The following is a 12,333-nucleotide window of genomic DNA, read 5'->3' as shown; positions in this document are numbered from 1 at the left end:
ATTTTTGAAACTAAAACAACAAAAAAGGCAATATTCTGACGAAGGTGGAAACATAGCTGTCCGCAATATAAAACCTAATCATTAAAAAAGATTAACTCGAATTATTATTAGTTAAACCTTAAAAAATAATCTAGGGAACTTATTAGGTTATGAGACGTTGTTATTTTCCTAAAATAAAAATAATTTGTAATCAATCATATAATAAGCAAAATGATTTATATAATAAAGCTGAAACGAGAAGGTAAAACTCTTAAACTTAGATTCAGATAATTCGATATCCTAGATAAACATGTTAGTGGAAATGAGTGCATTTTTGCAAGCTCTAAGATTTCAGGGTGAGAGGGGGGGGGGGAGTAAGTCTGAAAGCCATTCTTAAGAGGACTAAAGTTACTGAGGCTAAGAATAAGCGAGGGAGAAGAGACGATGTTAAGCAACGACGTTGGTTATTTTTACATAATTTAATTGGCAGCTCACTTAATGCTAATATCAAAATTGTTTCATCTAATCCCCATGGCCAGATAAAGAAATTCTTGCCCAAATCATTAGTAAGTTCTAGCGTTAGATGTACATGACAGTTATGTCTCATTTTTTTTGCTATCATGCAGTATGTCTTGGAGCTTAATGACTTTCAAATAATCGTAGCAGGATTTCCAATCTAACAGAGCAGGTTAGATCCAGGAAGCTCACAAAGTTGGCTCTTCAGCTTTCACTGGATTAGATCAGTTACCTCCCCCCCCCCCCCCCCCGATGATGAGTGTACTGCATCACGGACTTACAACTTATTTAAAAAAATGTCATCATTAGAAACTTTTTTTTTTACATAAAGGTGCCAAGTCATCTGAGGTAGAAACACTGGAAAACACACCACAATTAGTCATTAGCAGAGAGGGACAGAAAAAGAGGGACAAAAGTAAAGAATATCAAGTTCTAAACAAAAAAAATTCTTTTCCGTTTTCCTGCCAGTTAGAGAAGAGATTTGTAAGTTTTGTCTGGTACCAAGAACGAGAAATAAGACCATTTTTGTGGAAGGGGAGACAAAGATTGAGGAGCTGTATTTTGCAACAAAACTACCTTTAACTACCAGCATTGTTAATTTATTACTGTTTTTGTCGTGAATCTTGCAACGAAAAGAAAAGAACAGGTTTAACTTAGTACCTTCAGGTTGAGAACTGTCGATGCAAAGACAAATGTTTACCTTAGATGTAAATTTAGCCAACTCTTCCGGGGGTAAGTAATCTCCAATGTGATGGGCACCACCTGCTTTTTGCGTCAACTCTTCGGCTATTTTTTTAGTTTTCTCCATTTCTTGTCGTCGCCGTTTATGCTCCCAGGTGCCACCTTCTGTCTCCTCATCTGAATCATATTCATACTTAACTTTTCCCGCCCGCTCAAGACGATCTCTTTCTATCTTTTTCTTCTGCAGCTCTTGATAAAGGTACTGCATCTGCAATTAAATAAGTTATATAACTTATTACAAATCCTGTATTACTAAGAGTCCACCTTTTAGCTTATAAATAAAAAGAAGAGATGCTAACACCTTATCTAGTCTTTCCCTAACTTTTATTATCACATCCCGGTACAAGGCTTCCAAATTTCTCGCCACCGACCTCATAAAAAAACCCCATATATTTACATTTTTTTTGGGATACAAATTCAGTTATTTCCTTGCTTATTTCATATTAAAATTTTCAAATAAATACAGAAGAAAAATATAACTCATTAAAAAGTTAATAATTATGGTTATTTAATACTTTATTAAAAGAATGAACTTATTTTTGCTTCATTTTTTTCCAGTGAAAAAAAATCCGGTACAGGAAGGACATAAATGTAGAAAAATATTTAAGCCGGGAAGTATCCTGGGAGAACCATAATTGTTAGCAGCACAAAGTACGGGCAAAAGAAGTATATGAAAGAGTGTGAATACACACAGTTCCTAACTGATATAACTCGGTGCCGGGTAGCCACCCACACAAACACTAATCTAATCAACTCGCTCAAATTTTTCAAAACTACCAGCTAAATTTGTTTATTGTATGATCTCGTTTATAATTGAAGGGACTTCTGGAACTTCAAAATATAGTGTGAATAAATTAAACTTACCCATAATGAAGTTCAAGCCGACTTGGCTATTGAAGTTACGATTGACTGAACAGTTTAATATTATTCTATAAATCTTTGGAATCTCAAAATACCTTTAATGGGGTAGCGTTTCTTTTTTTCGTTATTAATACTCATCCCAAGCGTTAGTATTAGCAAACAGGCCGATAAACATAATCTAAGGACAAGAATTTCAGATATAATCAGCACTCATGACCATAGGCAGCGCTCACTTCCCAAGTAAAGAGCCATATGGCTTTATATACATATTTTTACTTTTGACCACACCACTTCCTATGGAAGAAGTGGTCGTAGTAACTTAGGAAAAGTATAATTAGAATGGAAAATTAGAATTTCTACTGCTATTTTTAATGATTGAAAGTGATTGGAAAGCAACCAGCCCCCTCCCACAGAACTTTTATCCACCTGCCCCCTCCTTAACCCCAAAGCCAACCGATTAACATTTTGAGATGCCTATTTTGTTCAAAATTGTCAAAAGGTCCAATAACTATTTCTTCAGGAATTACATAATCCCAACAATCCCCGAGGCAAGGACTACAAATCATGGAATTTGCCCATTGTTTACATATAGGTCTTATTATTAAAGATAGGGGCAAGTTTGATCCTGGATGTCCGAAAAGGCTAAGGTTACTAAGTGAAAAGGGTATTAGTGAAATTTTAAGTGAAAGGGTATTAAGGGTATTAGTAAAATTTTCAGAGAATGTGAACATAAAGCAAAAGACACTACGTACGTCCATGTGTCAAGAGAGAATATCTGCAATAAACCAGGGATGGCTGAGGATATTAAATGAAGCTTTCAGGACAAATTGAATAAATCAAAAGATACTATGCACATCCAGATTGTCACAACGACGCATCTCTAAGATCACAAGAACGGATAAGGATATTAAATTGAAACTTTCAGAGTGTTTTGTTGGGAATATTAAACTAAATCAAAATGTATTGTACATTAAGTGCATCAAGTCGAAACTTTCAGGGCATGTTGAGCTAAATCAAGGCACAATAAGTATAGAGGTTGTGAAAAGGGAGCATCTGAAACATCTCTGGAACAGCTACTGACTGAAGGTTTAAGGCAAGTTGAATAAATCAAAAGACACTACATGGACCCAGGCTTTCAAAAGAGCTTGTCTGCAATGTATCAGGGCCAGCTAATACATTTGTATACAATTAATTGATACAAGGGTATCAATTAACGACTTGGGGACCGGTGCTGGGGCTTAAAAGAACCCTTTTGACTTCAATTTCAGATCAATTCCATTTTAAATTTTGACTTGGGGGGGGGGCACGGAGAACTTATCAATGACAATAAATGTTCGATGAAAAATATGGTCGCTTTGATTCTTAGTGCGAGATTTTCTTCTTTTTTTATGTTAATCTGCTTAATATTTCACGCAAATAAGATACCTCAATTAAAGTCTTAGAACCAAGTGAACCTCAACCAGATACAAATCTGGCTGCATTGATTCACGACGTCCCATGTTTATATTTATTTTTTAACAACAAATCAGAAGTATTTTTAATAAATGACTTCAAAATACCTTTATTTAAACAAACAAGCACTTAATACAAAATGTAACACAATAAGATTCTTATAACAACAAAAAATCGTCAGTCAATATTTGTCTACACTCAAGATTGTAACAGGAAAAGGGTCAGGATCGCATCAGCCCTTTAGAAGGCCAAAAACTATGCAAATTTGAAATCCATTTCTTGGAATAACCCCCCCCCCCCCCCCCCATTCCCATTCATTCAAAGTTCTATAGTACAACTATTACTAAGATTTGTTGCAAAATTTCGTCTAAAATATAAATAGCAAGTCACAATCTTAATTTTTTAAATCTAAGCAGAAAAACAGAGAAAAAATATAGAATTATTCCTTTTTACTAACCAATAAAATAAGTCACTTAAAAATGGAAGGAAATTAATTTCAAAAACAATTTCCAAAAAAGACATTTTTCAAAGAAAAGTGAAGAGCTACATTAAACCAAAGACAAGCAGAAATAAAGTCAATTATGAATTCAAACTTAGAACTAACAGAAATCACTATCAATGAATATATGACACCCAAAAACGAGTAGATAATACAATTAATAACCAAGCGAGATTGTAAACGAATATAAATTACCACAAACAGGTACAGGGGCAAAGCCTCGCAAACCTTCTAAGGACCAGAGCGTCATTTTCGCTTTACAGAAAATAAAATTCTAAATATTTTCTGATTTATATTATTAATAAGTCCAAAATTACTAAGTCTTCATGTAATGAAGATTATTTCATATTAGAGTCATTCAACTTTCATTAGTTCTTTTCAGTTTGGTTACTATGGCATTTTTTTTTTTTTTTTGATGTTATGACAAATAAAAACACACACACATCCAAAAAAAAATAATATTTTCAGCAAACGCAAATGATACTCTGGCTTCTAGAGGACATAGGGGCGCTAGCCCTAATCCTGTCTATGTTCATTTCTGTTTGTTTTAAGTTTGACTTTATTATTTGTTGTAGTCTCTAATCATTTGGGGTCTCATTGATTCAATGATAGTGATTAAGATTTGTGTTGGTTTGAAGTCTGAATTATTATTTGACATTCTCTCAAGTCGTCGTTGGTTTGGCTTCCGTCTTTGGCTAACCTACATTAAATTTACTCAGGCTAGGATGCTATATACTCGATTTGAACCGATCTGGGCATCAAAATACCTACTAAAAATACGATGTTTCTACCTCTGATTCTGCCTACTGTTCCCAATAGCTAAGTCAAATTCAGATGTGTCCCTACTTTCTCGGTCGGTCGATTTTAAATGGGCATATAAATCTATCACTGATACTGTGTACTTCTTAGTCATAAAACAAGCTACAAAAGTTCTACTATTAATACCTTTCCAACTAAAGTGAGACTTGGAAGCTTCCTTATTCATCAAGAGCCCTACTCTCTGCCTATATACCCCATTTTTTCTACCTGAATAAATAAATTCTGTATCACATAATCTCATGTTTCCGAACCCTGAGAGATGAGTGTTTGAAACTTGTCGACTCGATGAGTGACTCATCATAGTTAGCCTTTCCATTAACAAGAGTAGGTATAATTAGTGCCACAGATTATACAAGGATTGGATAAAAGAGAAAAGGAGAGCTGGGGGGAGAGAGAGAAAGAGAGAGATCATTTTACCTTAAGCTGATCAGTGCACTGTTTCCATTGGGCGTCAGTCAAATTTGTAGTTCCAAATACTCTCTTAGCATATTGTATTACTTCAGGATCTGAATAATTTATTTGTGACAGTAAAGGTTGATTTGCTGGAATCAATGTTGGTTTCGTTGAACTTGTTCCTCCAATTGCCAATGAGGTGATATTGACAACAGCTTAAAAGGGGAAAGATTAATTTTCCTAAATTTCTCCTGTAAGAAGCGAATTCTGAAGAAAAAAATTTACTAAAATTCTGGAGAAAAAAATTATTTCCAAGAACATAAAAAAAATACATTTTCCCAGTTAAGGGAATGAACACACTGCCACAAGGAACAAGAGCATGCTAGAGAAGTCAGAAAGGACCCCCAGCTCAGTTCGAATTCTGAACAAATTTTTGTTATGTAAATATTTTGAGTCATTTCCAAGTTGAGGATAGGAATAAAGTAACAATTTTGACTGTGAAATTTTAGCAAAACTTGAATCAACCCATGAAAAATATAATTGGCAAAGAACAAAACAACAAATAGCAAAAGTAATGCAAGTTTCAAGCATTTATTTGGCATCTAGCCAGTAAAACTACTGATCCGTATATACATTTAACTCGTAAAAAAATTGATAAGAAACGCATTACGTGATGCGGTACAACGGGTTACGGTTTTTCTAGAGCGCTTTTCAAACAGTTGGTGCTAACAAACTGTAGTAAGGAGCGACCCGGCTCAATAGTGACCAAAACTCTAAAAACAGACTTTTTGTAACAATAGCTACATAAAAAGACTCGCATTTGAATGCTGATTTTAAATATATAAGTTTCATTAAGTTTAGACTTACCCATTTAAAGTTAAGAGCCTGAGAAAATTTGCCTTATTTTAGAAAATAGGGGGAAACACCCCTTAAAAGTCATAGAATCTTAACAAAAATCACATCATCAGATTCAGCGTATCAGAGAACTCTACAGTAGAAGTGTCCAGCTCCTATCTACAAAAATGTGGAATTCTGAATTTTTTGCCACAAGACAGATCACGGGTGCATGTGTTTTTTTTTTCCCAGGGGTGATCGTATCGACCCACTAGTCCTAGAATGTCGTGAGAGGGCTCATTCTAACGGAAATTAAAAGTTCTAGTGGCCTTTTTAAGTGACCGAAAAAATTGGAGGGCAGCTAGGCCCCCTTCCACGCTCATCTTTTTCCCAAAGTCACCGGATCAAAATTCGGAGATAGCCATTTTATTCAATATAGTCGAAAAACCTAATACCACAGTCCCCATGGGAGGGGCTGCAAGTTACAAACTTTGACCAGTGTGTACATGTAGTAATGGTTATGGGGAAGTATACACACGCTTTCAGGGGGATTTTTTGGTTGGGGGAAGTGGTTACGCGGGGGGAACTTTCTAGGAGGAATTTTTCATGGAGGAACAAAATTTCCATGAAGGGGGCGCAGCATTTTTTAGCATTTTTTTTAAAGAACAGTGAAAAAATGAATATGAAAAAGTTTTTTCAACTGAGAGTAAGGAGCAGCATTAAAACTTAGAACGAACAGAAATTATTACGCATATGAGGGGTTCACCTCCTCCTAATACCTCGCTGTTAACGTCAAAGTAATTTTATTAATTTCAACTATTGATTCTACAGCCTTTATGATTCAGTGGTCATTCTTAAGGAACTGGGACAAAATTTAAGTTTTAGTGTGAAGAGCGAGGTATTGACGAGGGGTAAAACCCCCTCATATACGTAATAAAAACATACGAATATAGAAGTTCGTTACGTAAGTTAATTCGTAAATTAAGTATATTTTTACTAATAAAAATGTTCATAAAAAATGAAAAGTTCTAGTTGCCTTATTAAATAACCAAAAATTGGAGGATAACAAGGCCTACTCTCCGCTCCTTTTTTCTCAAAATCGTCCGATCAAAACTATGAAGAAGCCATTTAGCCATAAAAATAAATTAATATGCAAATTTCCTTTTAATTATTCATATGCGGAGAGCCAAAATCAAAACATGCATTAATTAAGAAACGTTCAGAAATTAAATAAAAAAAAAGTTTTAAGTAAGGAGCGATATTAAAATTTACAACGAACAGAAATTACTCCGTATATGAAAGGGACTGTTCCCTCCTCAACGCCCAACTCTTTACTCTAAAGTTTTTTTTACGGTTTTTAAAAGTGGAGTTGAGAAAAAGTGTCAAACTTTAGCGTAAAGAGCAGGGTGTTGAGGAGGGAACAGTCCCTTTCATATACGGAGTAATCTCGGTTCGTTTTAAGTTTTAATATCGCTCCTTACTTTCAGCTAAAAAAAACTTGTTTTTTTATATTTTACAATTAGTTTTTGGATGGTCAGTAGAGAGTATGCGTTGTACGTGCAGAGAAACTGCACGTACAAGACCCGTGTGGATAAGTAATTGGTCCTTAATGAGGTAAGCAGATTAATAATTTTTAGTCTGAAAAAAAAACCCATGGGAGGTCAAAGAAAGCAACCTCTTACTACTGGAGTTGATTCAGAAAGCACTCAGAGGGGACTACTAGTAGCACTGATTTTACAAAAATTAATTCACGACTTAAGTCGTTGCGCAAAGTTTAAATACTGTTATTAGTTTGGTTACAGAAAATGGAAAAAAGCTAGATTTCTTAGAGCACTCCCGTTTTCCACGATTCCAGAAGGGAAACAACTGTATTTATGAGAAACAATCTGTGTAGAGCATAAACTACATAATAAAATAGTTATTTTTATACCTTCCCAAGGGGGGGGGGAGGAGGAGTTTAAAGTTATAGCAATCATTCCCACCCTAAAAGACTCTTCCCTCTTAGAAAATTATGGTCTAAAAATATAGCTGTTACCTATTTCGGTATCTCCAAAACAGGTAAAACCCATATATCCCCAACCCCCACACCTAGGAATTAAACCTGGGTCAGCTTTATTTATTTTCATATCAATTAGCTTATCATTAAATCCCTTTCTCGTCCAAAATCAGGCATTACTCAATATTACACCTTCCCACCAAGTCATTCAATTATCAAATAGATTTATCAGAAATCAAGAGCTTAAAATAATATAAACCATTAATATTTTCATACCTGGAGGTGGAAGGGCAACTTTTTTGTCAACTTGAGGGCCCCATCTACTTCTCTTTTTTGAAGACTGATCCTGGGTTTCTTGTTTTATTTCCTTAGATGGCTCAGCTTTCACAAAGACAGGAGCTTCAATTTTTATATTGAAACATTTGGTTCTTTCTTCACATCTACTAATTCACGTTGCTTTTCTTGAGAAGCCCGGAGGTCTGAGACGAGACGTCTAAATTGTAAATATGTGGAACTTACAGGACTCAGTAAGAAGCTGAAAAATTATGATAATATGTGAATATTACTAATAGCAATGATTACTTATATGACTAAAATAAATAATTACTAATAACAATATGCGCTAATTAGAGACTGACGGTTGTCATTCCTGTTTGGACGCCACAATCAAAACTTAAAATGAGATTTCGAGAATAAATGATTAGCCAAACACTAGGAGGAGAGAATGCTACTAGTAATAATAATAATGATAAAAATCTTTAATTCGCTTGTCTGATTAATGGCAGTTTCATCATCAGACCAGCTTCAAACGCCAGGTCTCTCCATGGCATGGTCTTATACACAAAAATATGTGATAAGTAGCAAGAGGGACGATCTTAATCGTCATTAAAGTTTCCAAACTAAGACAATCCTACAAGCACTTAAAGAACCGATGATAAAACCAATTGTTTGTGTACCAAGCTATATTTATTGCATGATTATTTGCTTTAAATTATGAAAACGATCCTATTTCTAGAGATAATATGAAAAAAAACTTCGTTTTCTTAAAGAGTTAAAGAGGCTGTGTCCCAAAGTCGAACCTTAAAACGTACAGGAATTAGAAGAGGCAGTTGGGGGGCTGCCGCCCCCCAAACCCCCAGCTTTTAAAGACTCTTTTGTACAGGTTTTTTTTTTTGGGGGGGGGGGACTTCATTGTTACTAATTACTAGTTTCGGCGCAATGGTTCTCCTGTCCTCTTGTGTTTAACATTTTTCGAAGTTATTCCATTATTCATTCATTTCAATTTTTTGTTAATTAAAAGAGGGCCTTTCCGAAGCCAAGAGCTGGGGGTTAGCAAAAAAACAAAAAACCTGTACAAAAGAGTCTTTAAAAGCTGGGGGTTTGGGGGGCGGTAGCCCCCCAACTGCCTCTTCTAATTCCTGTACGTTTTAAGGTTCGACTTTGGGACACAGCCTCTTTAACTCTTTAAGAAAACGAAGTTTTTTTCATATTATTTCTGTACGTTTTTCTACAATCCATGGTGGATGTAATTTAATAATTCCTGTACTCCTCGTACAGGAATTAGGAGAGGAACTTGGGTGGCTGCCGCCCCCCCCCCCCGCTTTTAAATCATTGTATAAATAGCAAAAAAATAGATAGAATGACCGAAATGTTTCTTTTGCTCATAAGAAGCTAATATTCTGTTATCTCTCAAATGATAAGCTGTCCAGGTGTTATCAAAATTTTTTTGATGTTGTGAAAAAAAACCGCCCGTAAGGGACTTGAACCCTTGACCCGAGGATTAAAAGTCTCACGCTCTACCAACTGAGCTAATAACTTGCATGTGTGTAAATATAACTTCTCAATAGCTTTTAAAAATTTCAAATTAACATGGGCTCTTATGGAGAGAAATCCGTTAATTAAATAGCTAATGGGTGGTTTCTGGAAAACAGGGAAGGAGTTATCGGATCGAGCTGAAATTTCGCGGATAAGCTCCTGGGCCGTAGGGGACCTTAACTTGTGAATTTCAGCCCGATCGGACAACGTTAAAAGGGGTGGGGGGGGGTGGAGGGTCGAAACTTTCGGGGGTTAAGATTTTCCTACGAAACTTTCATGGGCACTTACTCGGAGAATTCCGCATCGAATGAGTCTTCGTACACCCAGATCCGATGTCGGATGCGACCTGTAGGCGTCTAGGAAAAAAAAGTAAATGAATTTTAAGTGGCTATGCGTGGTTTCTGGAAAACAGGGAAGGAGTTATCGGGTCAAGCTGAAATTTCGCGGATAAGCTCCTGGGCCCTAGGGGACCTTAACTTGTGAATTTCAGCCCGATCGGACAACGTTAAAGGGGGGCTTGGGTTGACAGGTCGAAACTTTCGGCCAGATTTTCCCCATGAAGAAAAAGTTGGAGGGGGATGAAATTTTGCAGGTTTCTTAGTTGGAGCTCGGGCTACGAAATGCATCTCTCCCCATCCGTCTGCGACCACTGGAACCGAAGATCGCTTAACATTGTCGTGTGTCGCCTCTTTATAGAGGCACGAGTGTGCCTCCTTGAAATAATGAGCTTGGCAATTCCGGAAACTACCATATGAATAACTAACTGTATATTTATTAAGTTTTAAAATGCGTAAATTAGTATTTAATGAGCATAAATATGAAAAGCGACTGGGGTCTTCTTAAAGTATACCTGAGATCTCTTTATAGATCAGCTATACATATCCGAATTAAAAAAATTATAATAAATAAAATAAGTCTTAAATATTTCTTGCACTTTGTAAACTTTCCTCCACAGGGAATTATGCATTTAATGAAATGCTTGATTAAATTTACTATTGGTATTTTGGCGAAATGAACAGATATATCAATAGATCCCTCTTCTACTTGCGTATTTAATGATGACAATTACAGCTGAAGTGCATCTGCAATAACTTATTTACTAAACAAGAGCCAAGAGCTCATATGGAACTTGTGACGAGGTCGGAAGAGCCATGAGCCAAGAGCTTCTTCCCACTAAGCTTCATTACGATCCCTCCACTCTAAGCGTTTTCCAAGATTTCTGGTTTCCCCCTCCAACTCCCTCCAATGTCACCAGATCCGTTCGGATTTAAAACAAAAGCTCTGAGACACGGGGTTCATCACGACGACCGTTACAAGTTTGTAGATGATCTGTCCATAGTGCTCGCTTACCTGGTCGAAAACACTATCATAACAAAGCAGTTTTCAGACCAGTTATTTGATCAGCTAAAGACCGAATGCTCAAGTCATGATCTTACCATTAACGTAGCCAAGTCAAAGATAATTCGTTTCAACCCTCTGAAGCGGAATATAGATATGCCTCTAGTCCCTTTCCCGATTGTGAACGAAATAAAAATCTTAGGAGTAACTTTCACTAGTGACTGTAGTTTCAGTGCCCATATTAATTTAACCGTCCACAAAGCTAATGCAAGCCTTCAGACACTTACCAAAATGAGGCGTTTTGGGTGTGATATTAAAAGCCTTCTCCATGCCTACACATGTTATGTTCGCCCGTTGCTCGAGTACGCGTGCCCGGTGTGGGGTCCATCTGCTATCCGCACAGCGTATCTATTACGCGACATAGAGTGCGTCCAGAAAAGAGCAACAAGGATTATACTCCGAGACCGTGGCATACCCTACGATCAAGCCCTCGCTAAATTAAATTTATCTCCACTTAAAGTCCGGCTGGAACACCTTATTCACCAATTTGGAAAATTCATCCTAGCCAATAAGAGCCACCGATCTTTACTACCCGAACCAGCCCCTCCCAATAGCCGAACTCGATTACGAAATAAACTTGTACCCCCTAAAGTACGAACCAATCGATACGCAAACTCATTTGTGCCTTTTTTCACATCAGTTTTTAATGCTGAGTTGTAGTGTGTGATTTTTGTTTAAATGTATGATTTTTGTGGAAAAAACTGAATTTAGCTCTAGGCTACGATAGTTTTTAAATATACCGATCTCTCTCTCTCTCTCTCTCTCTCTCTCTCTCTCTCCTCTCTCTCTCTCTCTCTCTCCTCTCTCTCTCTCTCTCTCTCTCTCTCTCTCTCTCTCTCTCTCTCTCTCTCTCTCTCTTCTAAATATCAAATTTTATTAGAACCGATAATCCGTTCGTAAGCTAAAAATACCTCATTTTTTCTAATTTTTCCGAATTAACCATCCTTCCACTCCCCCCAGATGGTCAAATCAGGGAAGCGACTATTTATAATTTAAACTGGTTGGGTCCCTGATACGCCTGTCAACTTTC

The 12,333-nt window shown here is 36.5% G+C and overlaps 1 protein-coding gene across 1 annotated transcript in view; it reads right to left on the bottom strand.

Moving 5' to 3' along the window:
* Window positions 1-12,333, bottom strand: part of LOC136029688 (SURP and G-patch domain-containing protein 1-like) — a 41,598-nt gene that overhangs the window by 22,284 nt on the left and 6,981 nt on the right. The window contains exons 2-4 of the mRNA XM_065708192.1: window positions 8,367-8,530; window positions 5,285-5,475; window positions 1,196-1,444 (exon numbers count right to left, since the gene is read on the bottom strand). Of these exons, the coding sequence (XP_065564264.1) occupies window positions 1,196-1,444; window positions 5,285-5,475; window positions 8,367-8,530 (604 nt within the window). The remainder of the gene's footprint in view (window positions 1-1,195; window positions 1,445-5,284; window positions 5,476-8,366; window positions 8,531-12,333) is intronic.

The sequence above is a fragment of the Artemia franciscana genome, chromosome 7 (assembly GCF_032884065.1).
Source record: "Artemia franciscana chromosome 7, ASM3288406v1, whole genome shotgun sequence".
NCBI classification, from domain to species: Eukaryota; Metazoa; Arthropoda; class Branchiopoda; order Anostraca; family Artemiidae; genus Artemia; species Artemia franciscana.
The sequence above is the reverse complement of the archived record's forward strand: the minus strand, read 5'-3'. Positions and strand labels throughout refer to the sequence as shown.